At 34.9% G+C, this 21,865-nt stretch overlaps 1 protein-coding gene across 2 annotated transcripts in view; it reads right to left on the bottom strand.

The window, feature by feature from the left end:
- The window catches only part of Pou2f1 (POU class 2 homeobox 1), a 134,857-nt gene that overhangs the window by 64,111 nt on the left and 48,881 nt on the right, over window positions 1-21,865 (bottom strand). Inside the window, exons 1-3 of one of the 2 annotated variants that reach the window (XM_057770320.1) lie at window positions 19,927-19,980; window positions 18,701-18,819; window positions 3,170-3,235 (exon numbers count right to left, since the gene is read on the bottom strand). In XM_057770320.1, the coding sequence (XP_057626303.1) occupies window positions 3,170-3,227 (58 nt within the window). In that variant the 5' untranslated portion in view covers window positions 3,228-3,235; window positions 18,701-18,819; window positions 19,927-19,980. Of the gene's footprint in view, window positions 1-3,169; window positions 3,236-18,700; window positions 18,820-19,926; window positions 19,981-21,865 lie in introns of those variants that run through there. The other variant, XM_057770321.1, reaches the window with a different exon arrangement.

Here is a 21,865-nt window from a genome sequence, read left to right as displayed (position 1 = left end):
ATGAGTCTCTAATAATACCAACAGTAATATTTAACATATAAAACATGCAAACCTGAACAAATCCAAACCACAGACTTTTTGTGAACATATAAAACTTATTTGTATAAAATGTACTGTCAGACGTGTCTGAACTTTACACCTCTCATTACCCTTAAGCCCTTATAATTCAAAATTATTATAGCTGTGAATATTTCAGGAAATAGTGATCAACACAAGTTTTCTGAATCTATAAAGTGTTAGACTTCAATTTTATATAATATTTAAGGTTATTGTCTTTAAAATTCGAACTTCCACACAAACCACAAAAAAAATCATAATTACTAAACAAATGAAAATCTGTAGATTCACTGTATTTAAAAATGAAAATTAATATATAGGCTTAAAATAATCTAAATAAGCTATTATTTTCTTTCCTTATCAGTTTGGCACAAATGCTACACCCACCATTCCGTTTTTCTTTTTTCAAGGCAAGGTCTTGTTAGGTAGCCTAGACTGGCCTCAAACTCAGGCAATGCTTTTGCCTCAGTTTCCCAACTGCTGGGTTTATAGGCATGGCCCATCATACTCTACTTTAAAAAAAAAAAACTAATTTTATTTCTAATGTACCAAGCATGATAATCTAATAAATAAAGCAGAACTCAAATATATGTTTATATTTCTAAAGCAATAAATTAACAAAAAGAGGGAGTGCTAAGGACATAGCAGCAGACTTAACGTTGAGAAACTGATGAAAGATGTTATTCTGAAGTGAACGAAAAGGTCTAAACAATGGAAGCAATTTGTGTATACGAAGGTAGTGCACACACGGTAGATAAACAGCAAGTGAGCTGCTATGCTTCCCAGGCTGGGAACAAGCTCATATTTGATCTAGCTAGATGTTACTGTATTAACAGAGATCTTAAGAAAGCAATTTTCTTTCTTTTTAAAGAAAAGAGAATATTAACTACCACTACAAGTTATGGAAAAGCAAGGAGGTCTAGGAAAGTATATTACTGGCCTTAAAAAGTATCTTTCTTGGACTGTGACACACTCCTTTGATCCCAGCACTCTTGAGGCAGAGGCCAGCCAGGGCTACAAAGACAAAAAAAAAAAACAAAAACAAAAACAAAAAACAAAACACCACAACAGGAAAAATTAACTATGTGATTCCTCTCAGCTCTATGAAAAGAAGTCTGCTGCTATATATTTCATACTGTCACAAGGCAAGAAAGTCACAAACTGTTCAATAAGTGTTCCAGCCAGAATTTATATCTTATATAGTTCTAGAAGTTTGAACACATAATGCCATCACTTAAATCTTCAATTTTACATTTATAGATGATGAGAAAAACCTTTTATAGGGTCCAATTTCTAAGCCTGACTTTATTTCCTTTCTGGTTTTATACTTCCATTCCCTATTCCTTGAAATAATATCTAACTGGTCATTAAGAATTTAATTGTTATCAGGTAATATGCACAGTACTAAAGATTTTAAGAAGCACAACAAAGGTTGTAATTAAATGCTATAAGCACTCAATAAATTATATTACAGAAACTATGGTACTAAAAGCAAACAGAATTTCCCAGGGGGTCTGACATTGTGGATATTTTCAGCATTCTGTAATCATTCTGAGTTCATTTCTCTTCCCTTAGAGAAATTTGGAAGCTATTCTTTAGATGTGGGACTTTTACCCATATTCCTCTTGTTTTTTCATAGGTTTAACTACCTACTTACTCTCTGCAAACAAGTTCCACTCCTTTGGCAATGGTGTTATGTTAGCATAAGTCAGTGCTACAAGATAAAGGAAGAAGAGGCCCAAACAAGGAACAGAAATGAAGTTAGTTGGTAACTTGGGCAGAAAGCAATGCAGTTCTTCCGCCTCTCGGGTAGTCTATTTGGCTAGCCTCAGTGAGAGCATATTAAATATGACAAAGACGAACATGAAAGCCCCAGCTGAGTCTCCCACAAATAAGTACTTATTTTTCAGAGGTGAAGAGGTTAACAAGCCACTCCAAGTACAGGACAGTTTGCAATGATACAGGTGCAGACACAAAAGTATTTTTTGGGTCAACCCAGTCTTCTACTGTAAATAAAAAGGTTCTAAGCCGGGCAGTGGTGGCACACACCTTTAATCCCAGCAGTCAGGGGGCAGAAACAGGTGGACCTCTGGGAGTGTGAGGTCAGCCTGGTCTACAGAGCAAGTTCCACAACAGGTTTCAAAGCTACACAGAGAAACCCTGCCTCGAAAAACCAAAAGGTTCTACCTATGATCAGGAGCAGTGGAATTTCAAGAGTGACAGTCACTCTTACCACCTCCCACAGTTAGGCATATTTTGAAATAACAGTCAGAGGAAATCCTTTCTCTTAAGTGAAAAACCTAGTTTACTTTACAATGACTATACAATTCCTTCCACACAATTCCCTTAATGTTTTAATACTTTTACATTTTGCCTCTACTAGAAATTGGGGAAATCCTTGTAAGATATCTGTCAGATGACAGAGTTATACTGTCAAATGTCCTACGAACCGACAGACTTACAAAGATGGGCTGAGGAGACAAATTGTACTTATTTTTAAAAATAGATTTTCCTTTCTCTCAAAGAGCTTTCAGTTTTTTCATTTATATGATACTCAGTTTTCTCCTGATAAAAGGTTTGATCAAGAATAAATTTTATTGAAATAAAAGGACGAATTAGGAGTGTCTGTAACTCCTCACTGACATCATTATAACTTTTGTATAACATATACCAAAGGCAGGATGGATAGCATCTCCTATTCTGAGTATACCTATAACCAAGAAACATAACAGAATATGATGCTTTAACACTTCACATATATTCTAACTCAATACTCATGATGACCCATGAATATCCCTACCTAATAAATTAAGTCTCAAAAAGACTGAGGAAGTTGCCTAAAGTTACACAGTTAGTGGCAAATCCATAATCCAGACCTAGGTCTATCTGTCCCAAAGGACCATTCCCATAATTAAGTAGTTTCTGATGGATGGAATCAGATAAATGAAGCCCTCCTCAGAGGAGTTAGATAATGTTAAAAATAATTTCAGTCCCTAAAAGTACTAAGTCACACTTCATAAGCAAGTACACAAATTTGTCAAATGTGTCCAGATAAGTGTTTTAGCTCTATAAGAGTTAATGTAAAAGACAGATAAAGGGAATGTTTTCTTACCAGTGCTGCCATCTCCACTCTCCATAGATGATTTATTGGTTTCTGACGGATTGTTCATTCTCGAATCTACAATAAACCAAAGGCAGAAACATTGTTTAAAAAACTAGCGGTGAAGACGAAGCTAAGGAGCCAAAGTTACAGCAAGAGCAAGGGTTAACTAATATGACAGCTTCATTTCAAGAAGCCCATGCATAGAATATGGCAGACTACAACACTACAAAGTGAGTAAAAGGCTACCTCAGAGATATTCAGGAGCTCCTGAATCATAAAGAAACTCATAAATAAATTATCTAACAAATTTTAAGATCCTTTAAAGAAAGGAATCTAAGTTGAAAAAGATATTACAGACATGCTAAAATATTTTTACCAGACAATAATGTATGTTAAAATAAACTGGGAAGCAGGAAACACCTCAAAAAATAATAACTATTATTCCCAGATGATTTTCTTCTAAAAGCAAAGGTATTAATTCATTATAACTAAAACAAATTCACAATTAATAATAATCTAACAGATGAAAAGATCTGTTTGGAACATCCATCTGACTTCCTTTACCAAACTAGAGTCAACACAGGGATATACCAAACACGTCTCATTAAAAACAAGCTAACAAATTGTAACAGGAATCTCTACAGTTCTAAAAGAATCACACCCAGTTACACACTAATCTGATGGTTTAGGGTTGTTACTTTTGAGTATATTAAATTCTAGTTTCCATACTGAAACGTTGTCAACCACTATTAGCAATCCCGGAAAATATACAGGAAAGGAGACAAGAACACCTACGCCCTGCTTCTTTTCCCAAAGGATAAACAGAACAGACAAAATAGACATTTTGTTCTATAGTTACCACAGATTTAGAGTATTTGTCATGAAATACGCTAATGAACAAGTAAGTTCAACACCTTTTCTCCCTCATTAAGAACCAGTAACTAAGTTATTATTAGAGAACAAATCAAACTGTATTATACTGACTTTTTAAAAACATCTGTAGGACATGTTTAATTAGGAAGTTAAAACAATCATTCTAAATCCCAACCATGCTGTCAACAGCTGCATTACCTACATGTATAAGAAATGAGGAAAAATATCAGGAACCTTTCTTTCATGTTTCATAACCTAGAAAATGGGTGGTAAGTTTTTTAGACACTGGGTAATAACTTTTCTAATACAGTAAATTTTTATAACCAATACATGGCTTATAGTTGAGGCAGTTCTATGGTATCCCTGGCTTGGCTTGTTCAAAGAGTTAAAATTTGTATGTTTGTGGTCATAAATGAGGTCGTTCTACAACTTCCTCCCCTACTGCCCAGAAAAATTTAAATACCACCCGAAAGCACACTTATTTGAAAGGACCAGGTGTACAACTTAGTAAAAATTAGCTTTCTGTTTGACTTAACCAAAATCTTACAAAAGTCAACAAATATCACGAACCTCAAATATACCATTATATACATGTTCAATGTTTCCTTTATATTTTAAAACAAAGCAGAAAAAAATGAACCTGTAAACATGTATAAAAAGATGTAATAATTTTCTCGTGCCCAGATACCACAGTAACCAAGAAGCCTAATTCTTAACAAAATCATGAGCCTGGCCTTACATATTTCATAGCCTAATTTCCACACTTATATATAAATTTGAAATTTATGTCACAGGTATGTTACAACTTTTCTTAGGACCTTTTATTTACTGTCAAGACAATAGCATTTAACAAAATTACTTCAAACACAAAACAATAAATAAAATCCTAATTAGCCATACAATGATGAGAAGGCTGTTTCAGTGATACTAAGTGTCAACTCTAAGTAGCAGATACAGTTTCTGGCATTTAAAAATAAATGGTAAAAATAGTTCAAAAAGACGATTTTCTTTCACTTCTTGAATTTCAAATTTGGTAAATGTAAAAGAGAAAATATAAGTAAATTACTCATTGATAATTACAGGTTTTGTTTTTTGTTTTTTTTTTAAACAGAAAAAGCCCAAGCCTATGTTACTTAGCTGATCATATAGTGAGTCTAACTTCATGCCTAAAAATTAGTACTGGATTAACTTCCTAACTAATATCAACGTCTTGTGTTGTATGTCATGTGCATTTTCACTACTATCTCTGATGGACAAGTAGTACTATTAACTTGAGTTTAGTCATTCTTTCTGTATAAGAATTCAGACATTTCTGGAAAATATCAATTTATTTTATCATTAACAACTGCTTTAATTTCAAGAAAGGAAAATGACACAGTAAATAAAATCATTTGCAAATATTTAAGCTTCAGAGATACAATTCTTGGAGTTTATGTCAGATGACTTTCCTAAATAGGTGCAATCATTCTTCATGTAAACATTAAAAAACTCCTCACAAAATACAGCCACTGAGAGGCATCATGTACAAAGTACTTCATTCAATCCACCTTATCTACAAAAATGTTACATTTATTCAAGCAGAACATCTCCCTTTCCAAAAGACTTCCTGTTCTGTAGAGAACACACTATAACAGGCTTTCCACAATATTTAAAATGGCAGATTCCTAAAAATCAGCTGATTTGAAGAAATCAAAATGATTAATCAAAGGCAAAATTTGAAAATGGCCTATAGCTTCTAAAATCTGGAAACCGATCAACAATGCAGTAATCACTATAATTTCCTTCTGCATTATGACACTACTTGAATTTTTCATTTTAGTATTTTTGGTTTTGTATGAGGCAGTCTTATTAGATAGGCAAAACATTTTATTAATACGTATATATTATTTGGATATAGTATATATTTTGTTTCTGATTTAAAATGTGTTTTCAACTACATATACTACTTTCTATAAAAATTTCCAAAAAGCAAAAATGTCCTCCATGCAAGTCAAATTCAAATACATTATTTGCTGAAAATACCTACTGAAGCAGAAGACCTAGTCCAAGGGAGGGACCTACAGCAAACTCAAGCATGCTCTTGCTTTGCAAATACTTTCCACCTTCTCTGCTCAAGCTCTCCCCTCCCGGATGATGGTTGCATATGTGATTGAGCGTTTATGCATAGTCAATCCCACACATGCTATTTCCATATTAAAGCTGTAAGAAAAGAACTGTGCTCGTACCCACCTAGAACACAGTCACTGCAGTCCAGCATTGCTGTGAAATCTTCAGGAGGTGCAGACAGTCCAAAGCAAGAAAGAACAGGTATCGTTTGGGGTGGGGAAGAAGGTACTACTATTTCTAACAAATCTGTACTATGTTCTTTATGAGAACAAGGGTGGGAGGAGTGGAAAGTAAATTAACAAGAGAAGCAAAATACAACTTCAGTTACACCATAGCAATCTTCAACTGAATAAGGAAACTTCAGTTGCTCAGAGGAGTTTTAGTCTCTTCTACCAGCTAGGGCTGACATTGTCAAGGCAACTGAAGCATGAAAAGTTCCCCTTTTTGTAATAAAATAGAAACAAAGATTGCAGCTGGCAGTTTCCATAATGAAGCTTAATCAGTATGCGTGTGATTAGGGCCTTATGCAAATCTCTCCTCGTTAGCACAGCAGCTAGCACTTTGAAGTCCAGGAACAATTCATTTACAGAATACAGTGAAAGCCCTCCCTGCATAATTTAAATGAATACATAAATATTTATCAGCTTATTTGCATATTAATTGGCAGTGCATGAAGGGAAAAATTATCTCCAGAGTGCCAGCATAATAATTAGGAGGATAAAATGAGATTTCTTCCAATGGTCTGGCATCTTGGACCTAACTTGAGATAGTACCAGGGGAGAAGGGTGGGACAGGAGACAGAGTTCTGTTAAAATGCCACTGAAATGACATGAACAAATTAGAAACAACTCTACAGACTTAAGCACCTTTAATCTTATTCCTGCTGGCAACAATGACTTCAGTAATAAGAGGATTTGCAAAAGGCTTTCTACACAATCCAAATAATCCCAAGGAAACAATTAGCAAGGTAGAAGCAGAACACAGTGTTGTCATGATGGTGCTAGTCTACTGATAGGGAATTTTTTCAGTTATTAACACATACTGTCAGGAAAAAGTTCTACTTAAAACACAAAAACAGCATAAATGCAAAAGCAGGGGAGAGTGTACATAAACATCTCTGAAAGAAAATATTCATTATATATGACTCTTTTTATTCTACCAAGTTAACAGAGCACATTAGCTGATTGTTGACATGAAACATGCTCCTATCAAAATCAAACTCAAGGGGAAAACAGTTTTTACTTAGAATAGACGTCATTCCCAAATAGGTCATGCAATTGTAGAATCAGTATTTTTTAACAATACCATTTAAAGGATCTCTCTGTGTGTGACTTTCTGTACTAAACAGGTTTATTAAAGTTTGAAATTAAGTCACAGCCTTTCAGATATCAATCATTATAAAGAATCTAGGAGATTCATAAAAACACTGAATTGTTAAATTCTTAGGAATAAATAAACCAAGGTACAGAAAACGGAAAAAAAAACATTTTACTCAATGACACATTAATAATTTGGAGCTAGGATTTCTTTCAAACCAGATTTTGTTGACATCATGATCCAAGTTCTTTTTAAGACCTACGCATTAAGGATGAATTACACACTCAGGGAACTGAAGAATAGGAGAGGAGAGAAAGGAAGGAAGGGAGAGGGGAAAAAGAGACTAAAGCAGAAGACTAACATAATTTGTTTCAGTACTGAGGAAAGAGACCAGTAATTGGTAGAAAAGACAATTCGTTTAAAATTAAAAATGTATACAAATAATACACTAGATAACAACTGAGTTCTTTAAGGGTACCCTCTTATTAGTAGCCTGTTTCGTGGTCATTTATCTTCAAGACTGGTAGATGTCTGATTTTTAAAATATGTTATGAAAAAGATGTGTGTAATAAATATACATAAAATGTGTTATAAACAGGGTATTACTGTCAGTATTTGTCCAATGTTGTATTACACAGCTTCACTACAGCCTTGGTTCTGAACATACAATATATTATGTACTGCACATGCTAACACACTACCCAGTGTCAACCAATGCAGATGGAGACAACTCTGCTCAGATTCAAAATTAATGTATTATAAAGTATAGTATGATAACTGTACTTACAAAGTTTTCTGCTCTTATAGAAACATATAGGACTTAGTATTTTCCTACCATTAAAAGTACATAAATATCAAGTTACAGCATCTTTGGGGCTGGAGAGATGGCACAGCAGTTAATGGTGCAAGCTGCTCTAGCAAAGGAGCCAGGTTTAGGTTTCAGAACCTACACCAGGTGGCTCATGATTATCTGTAATTCCTCTTCTGGACTTCTTAGGCACCTGCACACACATGGTATATATAAATTTATGCAAACACACACATACACATAAAAAAATCTTTAAAAAAGAACACTGTATCTATGGACTGTATTAAGAATATTTGATTTTGGGCTGGAGAGATGGCTCAGTGGTTAAGAGCATTGCCTGCTCTTCCAAAGGTCCTGAGTTCAATTCCCGGCAACCACATGGTGGCTCACAACCATCTGTAATGAGGTCTGGTGCCCTCTTCTGGCCTGCAGACATACACACAGACAGAATATTGTATGCATAATAAATAAATATTTTTAAAAAAAGAATATTTGATTTTAAGAATGTCTATGGATGGATAATCTGAGTTTCATGAAAAATTATTAAATAAACTTTGGGTTGGTATTAGGACATTATTTCCAACAATATCTGAAATGGACCTTAACCTACTTCTGCCATTTTACACAATGTACTTATGTCAAGTGGCATTCTCAACACTGTCGATTTTTATTTTTTTTATATTTATATTTATTTATTATGTATACAATATTCTGTCTGTGTGTATGCCTGAAGGCCAGAAGAGGGCACCAGATCCCATTACAGATGGTTGTGAGCCACCATGTGGTTGCCGGGAAGTGAACTCAGGACCTTTGGAAGAGCAGGTAATGCTCTTAACCTCTGAGCCATCTCTCCAGCCCCCACTGTCGATTTTTAAAATAAAAATATTGGTCAACTCTGAAAAATGTTGAAAAAGTACTATATTTTTCAGTATCAAATATTCAGCCAAGAATTCTACATAAAATAAGCAGGTACATCTTATTAGCATGCAAATTTATATTAACCTTTAATTAACATGACAAAATATGCATATACCCAGAAAATACTTAAAACTATTATGATTTATTATTTATTGAAAGTTAATTTTGATTTGTATACCTATTTTATTCATTTATATACCCATGGTTGCCTGAAAATTTAGGCATAAGGGATCAATAGCAGAAAGTCTTAGAAATTCTAACCTGGAGCAAAAACTGGAATAAGAGACCACACATGCCAGAAGGAGATACAGTCATCTGATAAACAACAATCTTTAAAAGTACCAAATTTACAGAGTAATAATTCATACCGCTTTGCATTAAAATAAGCATGAATAAGGTATAGAATGCAAATTCCAAATGAATATTTAAGATACAAATGTGCTGGATTGGACAAGTTCTGCTTGGTGAGAAAAGATGAGAAGCAATGATGACAGGGACCTAAGTCTACTCCCATCATCTTACAGGATGTACTTAAGTGAAGTACTTATTTGACTAGAATACACTTGATAATGATAAAATGTTTCATTCCCTCCTCTTGTGTATTTACAAAACTTTTGTTTTCCCTTACAGAATGCCTCTGCAATTTGCTTTCCCAAAATAAATACCCTACACAAGAATGTCTTTAAGATATCTGTTCTTTGATAATTTGGTCTTCTCTATTCAAGCAGGCAAGAAAGACCTGGAACAACAGACAAGCAATAACTGTTTACTGTACTGAGGCAGTGTGAGTAGCAACTGCCTTAGGCCAAGAGAGTCCCCAGAAGCCTCTGTAGAGAATGAAGGTTTGACCCTATTCCTTCTACTACAAATCTCACCTAGGCAGGTGACTGTGCTTCAATGGAAAGGGCAATAAAAAGCAGCCCTTTTGGTGGTTATTGAAATACACACTCTGACACCTCTAGAAGAGGTTTAAACACTGAAAGAATGCACAGGTTTCTACAAATAGACAGGGGCAAAGAATGAGAAGCAACATCCTCCCCTTATACTCCCCAACCATGGACCATTTATATCTAAAAGAAAAGGTCAGATAACTTCTACCACAGAGCCAAATGTACACACTATTTGGTCCTCTGATATATCAACTAAGAACTTCTAAGTTTATTTCAAATTAAACCAAAACAAACAAACAAACAAAACACACCTTAGGAAAAAAATCTGTAAGATGAGCAGGAATTCAATAAAAGCTCCTTTCAATACCTTGATTAGGACTTGATTAGTGGCCTATAGATAACTTCAGAGAAGAGGTCAATAAATATCTCAATAATTAACAACTGGAGATATGAGATGGATGAACATGGTTTATGGAAAGGACAGGGAATAATATTATATGGTAGCATAACATAGAGCTAAAAATAGCAACATTTAAATTATACATTTCAAAATTATGTATGTGGTGGTTTGAAAGATAATGGGTTTATATGTTTGAATGCTTGATCCCCAGTCAGTAGTAGAATTGTTTGGAAAGGATTAGGAGGTGTGGTACTGTTGGAATTCAAATGTAAAAAGTACCCTGTAAGATTATGTTTGAACACTCTGTCTCCAGACGGTGGCACTATTTGGAAAGGCTATGAAACATTTGGAAGGTGGAGTTTTGTTAGACATGTGTCACAGGGTGATGTCTGGGGGAGGCTTTGAGAGTTTATAGTTAAGCCCTACATCTTGTCCTTTACATTGCTTCCTGACTGTTGGGCAGCCTCAACCTCCCACCATCATGCCTGCTTTGCCATGGATGAATTGTCTTCCCAATTCTATCCCTGGAACTGTAATTCAATTAAGTTGCTTTAGTCAGGGTACTGTAATCACAGAAATGGAAAAGAAACTAATATGATGCCTAATATGTGTACCCTTTTATTCCAAAAAGGAGAGAAAATTTTTCATGATCCAAAACAAAAAAAGATTATGTCTAGCATGACTTAAAGTAACTTTATACTTATGAGCAAAGCTTTAGGCTAGTCTTTTCATCAGAAAAGAAATTAAAAGCAATATAACCTTTGTCTGTGTGAGTGAATTAAGGTTATATTGTGTTCTTACTGTCTAAATCATTTATGTCCAACTGATCATGTTCTAGGGAAACCATCAATAAAGACCTTCCACCAACATGAAACTAATATTTTTTTAAATGGAGAGGTTGTGGAGTAAAGGGTACACTCATCCATTGCTGGTGGGAATGCAAACTTGTGCAACCACTTTGGAAAGCAGTGTGGCGGTTTCTCAGGAAATTCGGGATCAACCTACCCTAGGACCCAGCAATACCACTCTTGGGAATATACCCAAGAGATGCCCTATCATACTACAAAAGCATTTGTTCAACTATGTTCACAGCAGCATTATTTGTAATAGCCAGAACCTGGAAACAACCTAGATGCCCTTCAATGGAACAATGGATGAAGAAAGTGTGGAATATATACATATTAGAGTACTACTCAGTGGTAAAAAACAATGACATCTTGAATTTTGCATGCAAATGGATAGAAATAGAAAACACTATCCTGAGTGAGGTAACCCAGACCCAAAAAGATGAACATAGGATGTACTCATAATTGGTTTCTAGCCATAAATAAAGGACATTGAGCCAAAAAAACAATAGAGAAATCAAATGAACCAAAGGTAGAGTCAATCTGGACAGTTTAACATTTTCCATAAATCTGAATTAGTAATGAGAAAATTGGGTTATATACAAGATTAATCTAATAAATAAACTGAGCTAAGTTTATCACTGTTAGAAAAGAGAATTTAAATCCTGAAAACAGGAATAAAATGAATTCTAAAATACTGGATTAGAATTAGAGTCTGGAGATAAGGATTACTGGTTAAGAACAAATGCTGATCTTGCATAAGACCCAGGTTCAGTTCTCAGCACACATATCCCAGCTCACAACCACATGTGACTCCACAATTTCTGGGGAACCAATGCTCCTTACTGGCCTTCATAGGCACCAGACAAACACATGGTACATATACATAATGTAGGCAAAAACATTCATGTGCATAAAAATAAATCTTAAAAAATAATTTATATAAAAGTGATATTTTTTTTTTTACGCACGTGAACAGAAATGAAGACATGTGACATCCAGACATTGTTTTTTTCTTTTTTTGTTTTTTTATGCCACTACCATCTAAAGCAGTGGTTCTCAACCTTCCTAATGCTGCGACCCTTTAATACAGTTACTCATGTTGTGGTGACACACAACAACAAAATTATTTTGTTGCTACTTCATAACCATAATTTTGCTACTGTTATGAATTGTAATGTAAATTATGTGTGACACCTGTGATCACGACACCCACAGGTTGAGAACTACTGATCTAAAGAGAACCCAGGGTTCCAAAGAAACTTGTTGACTTGTTGAAATGTTTTTAAATAAAATGTGTGTGTGTGTGTTTTCTTTTTCCCTATTTCCTCTACTCTTACACTTCTTATGTATATTAGAAATGCCGGGCTGGAGAGATGGCTCAGAGGTTAAGAGCACTGACTGCTCTTCCAGAGGTCCTGAGTTCAATTCCCAGCAACCACATGGTGGCTCACAACTATCAGTAATGAGATCTGGTGCCCTCTTCTGGCCTGAAGGCATACATGCAGGAAGAACCCTGTATACATAAGTTTGTTTTTTTTTAAAAAAAAATGCCATCAGCAAACAGACACAATAACACTCTCAAGAGTTTGTGCAAAAATTTTAAAGCAACAGACCAGTCAACAAAGAGTTGCACAAAGTGTTGTTAGGATAGGTGAAGCATTTTACAAAGATCACATGAAACTAGTGTCTTCTTTACTCCTATATTCACGTAAGTTTTAACAAAAGAAAAACCCACATTAAATGTTACTATATTTTTTTATTCTCTAGACATATTATTCCATATTTAAGGAAATTCTAAAAAGATCATAAAAAGCATAACAGATTCTGAAGTCTGTTTCAGTTCTTTACTACTTAGCTGAATTTCTTTAAGTGAGTTACTTGTTCTCTCTAATCTTTTTTTTTTTTAAATATTTATTTATTTATTATGTATACAATATTCTTTGTGTATGCCTGCTGGCCAGAAGAGGGCACCAGACCTCATTACAGATGGCTGTGAGCCACCATGTGGTTGCTGGGAATTGAACTCAGGACCTTTGGAAGAGCAGGCAATGCTCTTTACCTCTGAGCCATCTCTCCAGCCCTGTTCTCTCTAATCTTAGATCATTAAGGATATAATATTTTAATCACTATATAAATGCTTCCTATAGACTAAAACTATAGTCACACAGTGGTTCTCCTAAACTACCATCAGGGATTATTGCTACTGTTTTATTACCACAAAATACAGGCAATATACTAAATGCTAAAGCTAACCTGACTCTATTTCCATTGTTTGCTAGGTCACAGGCATCTTAATCTTTACTCCAACGCATCAACAAATCTTAAACAGACTTAGAGTTAAAATTAAAAAATATGTATTTGATAAGTCATTTTAATAGTCAATCCATAAAACAAAAGGCAATCATCATAACACCTGTGTTTATCAGTGGCTACTAAACTAATAGTTTTATTTAACAGAAAATATTTACCAGGTATAGAGAGACTGCAAGTAGTTTGGTAATTAAAAATTTTCCAGTCTAAGAATACAAAAAGAAAAAAAAAGGCAAAACTGAATTAGCTGTATAAAATAACCTAACACTTTAAGGGGATAAAAATCACACAAAATGGAAAACTCTAATCAGTCAGCAGGGCATATTTAGCTCTCTTAAGTAGCCATCTCTCATGTGCTTAATTCCTCCTCAACAAAGCAAATTTTACAATCCTCCTTTACTGAAGGAACAAGGAAGTTAAAGAGAGTCCTTGAAGTACGTATTTTAAGGTGTCATTATTTCAATTTTGGCATTCACTCCCCTCAAAGTATCAGATCATATAGGAAATAAGCTACAGATAGTTCAATGGAGGTTTTTCTTATACATCTTAAAAGATATATGATGACATTTTGTATTTAGAAAGTAAGAAAAGTCAGTATTTGGTACACATAGTATAGCAATTCTGCATCACTGGTTGACATTAATTGTTTTTTAAGTCTCAAGAATTTTGATCATCAGAGAGTACTAACAGTCTTAAACAACAAAGGAATTAGTACAGGCACTAACTTTCATTTGCCATATATTTTTAATGCCAAGTTATTTTCTAATTAGCTTAACTAATTAGAATAACTGGTATAACACTGACATAACCAAACCTGGTGCTCTCATTCATGTAATTTGGAGGTCATATTCCTAATTCATGAAAATCTAAATAAGTTAGGTGTAATGGTACATACAAAATCAAAAGTGTGGCAGGTAGAGATGGCTCAGTCAGTAAAGTACCTGTTTTACAAGCATGAGGACCTGAGTTCAGATTGCTAACACCCACATAAAAAATAAACAAAATTAGGCATGGTAGCTATGTTTGTGACCTGGGTGGGTAAAGACAGGTAAATTCCTGGAGCTCACTAACTGGCCAGTCATTTTAACAAATCCGTGAAAGACTGTCTCAAAAAATGAGGTAGAAAGTGATTGAAGATGATACCTAACATCATCATTAGGCCTCCATAGGCACACATATGTGCTTACACATAACACAAACATACACTTACATATACACTACACAAAAGCACACACACACATTTTTATTTTAGAAAAAATTTAAAGTCAAATATGTAACTAGTTCAAACTATCTTCTTTATAAAATAAATTTAACTGAAATTATTATTATTGACACATCTCTGAACATTAAGCTGCTACACAGTAATTAATTTTCACTATCAGTTTGCTTGGACTGATAGTTACCTAAGAAACACACCTCTGAGCATATCTGTGAAGGTACTTTCAGACTGGTTTAACTGAGAAAGACCCACTTTGAATGTGGTCCCACACATTAGGATCATGGACTGAATAAGAAGGAAAAAGGAAGAAAGCAAACTGAGCAAATAGCACACTCTCCAACAGTGAGATTTGTGGACTCACCCTCTTGTCATAGTGAGAGCTAGGTTTCCTGCTAAGCCTTGTCTTCCATGATGGACTTAAGCTGTGAACTAAAATACTTCCTTTGCTAAAGCAGCAACTACCAGGAACTTTGTTACAGCAGTAAGAAAAACTATGTGGCCACTATACTGTCTATCTGTCTAGGATAGGCTTGACAGTTCTTTTTGTATGTGTATTTCAGAGTATTTTAACAGGCATATCATTTGCTTCCTGTAAAATCTCTATAGTAATGTAATACTCCCATTATCCAGACAACACCTCACATTACCTAGGCCTAGATATTAATAGTTACAAAAACCAGTAAAACTGAAAATAAAGATTCAGGCTACACTAAACTTAGCAATCAAATCTGAATATTTATTGTTTTCATGTGGTAAGTCTCAAGCTTGAACCACGGAGACTGGATTTAATTATCATACTCTTTAGAAATGTTTTTCAGAGTTTTCTCCTGCAGTGTTCTCCTAGTCAGGCATAATAAGAATGCCCTATGTGTGGATGAAAACTTAAAAAAAACCCAAACTAGAAAACTACTTAATTTTATAAGTCCAAAGCTTAATTGAAATTTCAGTCATTTGGTAGGGTGGAATACAAATGTGTTGTTTTCTTTAAGGTGTTGAGGTGTGTGTGTGTGGTTTTTTTTAATGCTGAAAAGAGAGAGCAACTTAAAATTCTCGTTAGTCTGTTATAGTAGCAAAACTGTACGAAAATGTTATTACAGAAAACGAAGAAAAATTTGACTTTTTTCTATATGAAAATTTCTGATATGTATTACTTCAAGTTCTCTCTTAAAATATAAACACTTTAAATTTTAAAAAGAATAAACCAAAGATAAAACCTAAACAAAACAATAAAGCACTTTAAACAAAAAGGACAGCAAAGCATTGACACGGTGAATTCACTGAGCAAACATGAGCTTCAACAGTCACGAAAAGCCTCAAGCGAGAAAACCCACCCACCCAGTAGGCTACAAACTGACAAGCTCTTTCTGGCTGTCCACTGGCAAATGGAGAAACCTTTTATTCTTTTCAAAATTTCCTCAACTTAAATTGGATGCAAATAAGCCAGGTGTGGTCCTAACAACTGTAACCCTGTTAGTCCCTGCTGAGTTTCCATAGCAACAGATACAGCTGGCAATGGTAAGAAGGTTGTACTGACCTCAGACTGGTTTTAAAAGTTTCAATTGTCCAATTAACAATTAGGTATCTTAATAAAAAATAAATACAAAATTACTTTTAAAAACCTATCTTTGCTTGAAATATCAAAGAAACAAGGCAAAAGTGACTTTCAGTTTAACAGCAGGGACTATTGAGTCTATAACTAGTGTGTACCATTTTCTCTAATTAATGTGCTATGGCTGGGTTTTGGCCTTATTAAAATGTTTGCAGTCAGGAAAGCAGTAGCTGAACCAGCACTATCATCAGCACCATCTGGGAACTTAGAAATATAGTCTTGGGTCCTACACCAGATCTACAAAATCAGAAACTCTAAGGGTGAGGGTTCCAGAAATGTGGCTTAACAAATTCTCTAGAAGATTCTGAAACACACCACAGTGTGAGTGAGCATCACGGATTTACAACAAACTTCAGAGCAGACAGATAGATGAAATAAACACAATAGTTTGTTCTACTTCCTGAAACCTGTGTGCTAGTAAAAGAGTAAAATGTAAAGAACTCACTACCCTCCTGAAATGAGTCTACTGGCTAGTATCCTCCTTGTCTTAAGACCATGAACAGTATCAGTGGTTGAGCATGTCTATTTCTATACATGCCATATTATCAAGGGATCGATAACACAAAAGTCTATGATTAGTCAAGGAAAGAAGAGTCTTTTGAATACAGGAAACTCCACTCACTGCCATTCATAATCATCTAGCTCTTCACACAGAGGACAAGAAAACTCAACTATTTATCTTTTTATAAGAACAAATTTTCCAAGACAGAAAACGCATATATAGGGATGAGTATGAAATCTGAGCAACAAACTTCAATATCCTTCACTACTAAATTCTTTAAAAACATACTACAAAATATTTCTTTACATGTTTCCAATGGGCAGCACTTCAAAGAACAGCTAGGTTATAGTAGCATTAAAGCAATCACTGACATACTGAGATAGTTAATGGAGAAACTCAAACATACCAAATGCTGTTAAAAATGATGAATCAACCAAAACTGTGCTGACTAGTTTTTGATCAACTTGACACAAGCTAGAGTCATCTGAAGGAGGAAACCTCAAGTGAGAAAATGCCTCCATAAGATCCAGTGGAAGGTCATTTTCTTAATTAGTAATTCATGGGTGGGGACGACCCAGCCCATTGTGGGTGGTGGCATCCTTCAGCTGGTAGTCCTGGGTTCTATAAAAAAGCAGACTGGGTAAGCCATGATGAGCAAGAAAGTAAGCAGTACCCATTCATGGCCTGTGTATCAGCTCCTGCCTCCAGGTTCCTTCCTTGTTTGAGTTCCTGCCCTGACTTCCTTCAGTGATGGATGGAATATGATCTGGAAATGTAAGCCAAATAAACCCTCTCCTCCTCAGCTTGCTGTTGGTCAACGTGTTTTAACATAGCTATAGTAACTCTAACACACCAATCAAGTCATTTATGAAGCTCATAATTAAAAAATTAATGCTAAATGCTTTCAGTACTATCTCACGAAATGTACTTTTAAATGTATGTAGCTCAATAGTAGAACACTTGCTTAGTATACAGGCCTTGGGTTCAACCCAAGAATGGCAATAAACTAAAATAAACTAAGTATATCTCAAGATTGGTCACAGCTAATAAGAAATCAAACAAAACAAAACAAACTAGAAAGACAGACATTCAAAGGAAGTGTTTATCACCAGGATTATCTTGAGATCTGTTTATAATTAAAATGAAGAAATTTACTTAAGTCATATATGCATGCATACTTTATTTTACCTTATTTACATTCGGACTGTTGTTTCCTCTCCCTTCTTTCCTCCTAGTCCCTCTCCCACACCTCCCCTCTGACCCCGCCCCCATCCACTCCCCTTTCATTTCTGTCCAGAAAAGGGCAGAGTTCCCAAGGATACCAGCCAAACATGGCACATTGAGTGCATGCATTTTGTTTGAGGGAGCATGCCATTGGGGATGGAACTTACTGTCTCACACACTATGTAGGTGGTCTCCCACTGAGCTACACACATCTAGACCTGAACAGGTGACTTTACATATAAGAAAGAAAAAAATAAAATATTTCCTTTCTTTTGCTTGTCACACCGTTTTATAAAACTGGGGTAGTTGTACCACAGGGGTGTCTTACTTAAATATTCAAGGAATGTTTTTACCTAAGGAATGATTCAACTGAGTTCTACTCTTAATGTACTTCAGCACTTACTCCACTCCTGTAGGAAAAGAACTGCAAAAGAATGAACTCTACCTGGGTTATCACTGCCTTAAGACAGCTATAAAGAATTAATAGGAACCGGAATCCCAGGATCTTTTTCCTACCTCTATGTGTTAGGTGTCAATGGTCTTCAGTCTAACACCCGCCCACTGAGCCACGTCAGCCTGAGTGTGTGCCAATGGTCTTGACTATGTGCTATCGCCACAGTCCTATAGTTCTGTTTCTGAAAAACATTATTAGCATACAAATTATTAAGTTTCATTATGGTATGTATATTCTAACACAGTGTGTATTTTTTCTCTTCCCCACCTCTTCTCTCATCTCTTTTTTTTTCTGCAGCCTCCCACCCCCAGCAGCTTCCTTCCCATTTGTGTCCTATTCCCTTTCCTCAGCACTTCTCCTTCCCACCTTATGGCCTCTTACCTAGTTTCATGGCTTAAGACCACTCTCACATTCCCTTATTTACATACATACAAATATTCAAAGTTAAAAACTTCATACATAACAGAACATGGGAGTTTTGTCTGTGTCTGAATTACCTCATTTAATATACTACTTTTCATATCTAACAGTGTTTATGCAATTTCATTTTGCTTTACAGCTGAGTAGAATTCTACTACGTATATACCACATTTTCATTATCTACCTGCTGGTAGAGCATTTCTATTTTTTCTTAAAGGAACACATGAAATGTTTGTAAATTTCTATTTATTGATTAAAATTTTTTTTAGCTAAACTGTTTAAGTTTAGCTTAGTATATTTGGTTGGCTTCCAATATCTGACCAAATATCTTTACCTTATTAATCAAATCTATGTAGTTGAAAGAGTAAAATCCTATGCAATCAATTCTGTAACTTTGACACAAACTATCAAAAGAGGTGTTCTGCTTCAGATAACAAAGACTTTAGACAAACCAGTCAAGATGCAAAAGCTTGGTTTAATAAAGAACTTCAAGAAAGATTCAAAAACAGAAATATTGGTCAAGGAAAATTTTGGTTTTAAGCTTAAAGACTTGTTAACATATGAAAGTCCTGTAATCAAAAGGCAATGGGTAAATACTGAAAGATTTTCAAAATGAAAGGCTAGGTTGCTCAGAAATAATGCTAACCATCTATCTACCCTCACTATCACTTTACATGAATTAAAAAATAGTTGAGTAAACTTCCAAAATGCTGCCCTTAATGAGTTTCAACCAATAATCTTCCAGCACCATAAATCCTGTCAACCTGATGTCATATTACACATCAACTAAGCAAAACTGCCTACTTATGTTTGCTTTCAAACAAAATAAACATGGTAAAGCAGCCACAATAAATGCTTTCTGAATTACCTTTTGTAGAGAAGGGCAGCCCCAGAACATCTCTCCTACATAGGCTCTTCTTACTTCATATTGAAACTCACTCATTCTGCAATTACAACAAAAATTCACAATGACCCTTAAGGGGATCCCTGGTCTCCTCAAGAGGGGGGGAGAAGCCTTCTACATGCATCACAGTATACTATGGTGATAGTAAGGAACAGACTCCACAGTATATTAAGAGAACTAGTCTATTATAATTACGGCTTCTCAAGTCATTTTCATACTAGCATGGCAGAAATTTCAACAGCTTTTCAGTGCTCCAGAGTAAATCTGATATAACAATTGCCAATAACTCTCAAAATGGAAATTGGGAATAAAAATTCCATTGAAAGAGTACACACACACTAATGGTTCAACAAGAAATAAAAATGTTTTCAAACATTTTTAATTGTGTAGAAACCTATGAATAATTACTTATTCAATAAAGTACAGTTTATTCTAAAGAAATGGATGTCTAAACTCTATAATATGGCCTGGGGTTACAGGTATTGTTTTTATATTATCTTCTATATCTAAAACACTATGATTATTTGGTATTATCTTTTGTCTCCATATGTAAAAACAGTGGTTTATTTCAGCTAAAGTTCACAATTACTTCATGCTTTTATAATACAGTGGTATCACAAAAAATGTCCAAATAGGAATAGACCATACGATGCAGCCAACAAATCAAATATCTGGAATCAAATGTTTTAATGTGGATTGTGTTCCCCTGGCCAAATATATAATAAAGATTAGCATTGTAAATCACAACCCTTGAGCTGGGGAAGATAAGCATTTAAGTTGTGAAAAGTTGTTAGGGTGTGTGTGTGTGTGTCTGTGTGTGTGTGTGTATATATATATATACATATATATATATATATCATTAGAAAGTAAAAATCCAGCTGGGGCAGTAGTGGTACATGTCTTTAATCTCAGCACTTGGAGAGGCTGAGATAGGCGGATCTCTGTGAGCTAGAAGCCAGTCTGGTCTACAGAATGAGTTCCAGGATGGCCAGTGCTGTCACATAGAGAAATCCTGCCTTGAAAAAACTAATAAATAAATATAAAATTCCTCATCACTTATATATATATATACACACACACATATATATATGTATATATATATATATCTTCTCAACACCCCCAGTACCATAGGAAAACATGCCACACTCATTCACAGATACCCAATGGACTTTGCGATTTCTGTTCATTAAGGTGAGGAGTAGCAATTTGGGTTCTGGCTATCCCAGTCTCTCTCTGTGTTTCGCCCCCTCAGCAAGACTTTCTCTTAATATTTACTCTTTTAAACAAACCAACCAACAAACAGTACCCACTCATTTCACCTAATTCTATTTTCTCTGCATATTCATGACTTTAAAATTTGTACACTTGTTTGGTTTATGGTTTTCACCACCAGAAAGAAAACGTCCTGAGCACAGGACATTAGCAGTCTTATTTACTACAGCCATTTCCCATGTGTAGTAGAACCTGAGGCTCGAAAATATTTGTGGATGAATGAAAACATGGTTCTAAGAAAGTCAGCAAATATTAAATCAAGCATATTAGACTTAATTCCACAATTAAAGGTTTTTTTGTAATTTTTTTTTAAATGACTTTATTTATTTCATGTGTATGAGTGCTCTATTGCATGCCAGAAGAGGGCATCAGATCCCACATGGTTTTGAGCCACTATGTGGTTGCTGGGAATTGAACTCAGGACCTCTGAAAGAGTTTAACCACTGAACCATCTCTATAGTTTGTTTTAAAAGATTAAAATATGAGCAGAACACTCATTGTTAGTTTTGAGTAAAGGCAGCTAATAAAATCCTATATATTGTTTTCACGGAATGTCTGGGCTCAACAATTACAAATGAACAAAGAGAATACTCTAGCAATTTCTCTATAAAGGGCATTATGCACCTCCAGT

This window comes from Chionomys nivalis, chromosome 5 (genome assembly GCF_950005125.1).
Source record: "Chionomys nivalis chromosome 5, mChiNiv1.1, whole genome shotgun sequence".
Classification (NCBI taxonomy): Eukaryota; Metazoa; Chordata; class Mammalia; order Rodentia; family Cricetidae; genus Chionomys; species Chionomys nivalis.
This window is presented reverse-complemented; position numbering and strand designations above follow the sequence as displayed.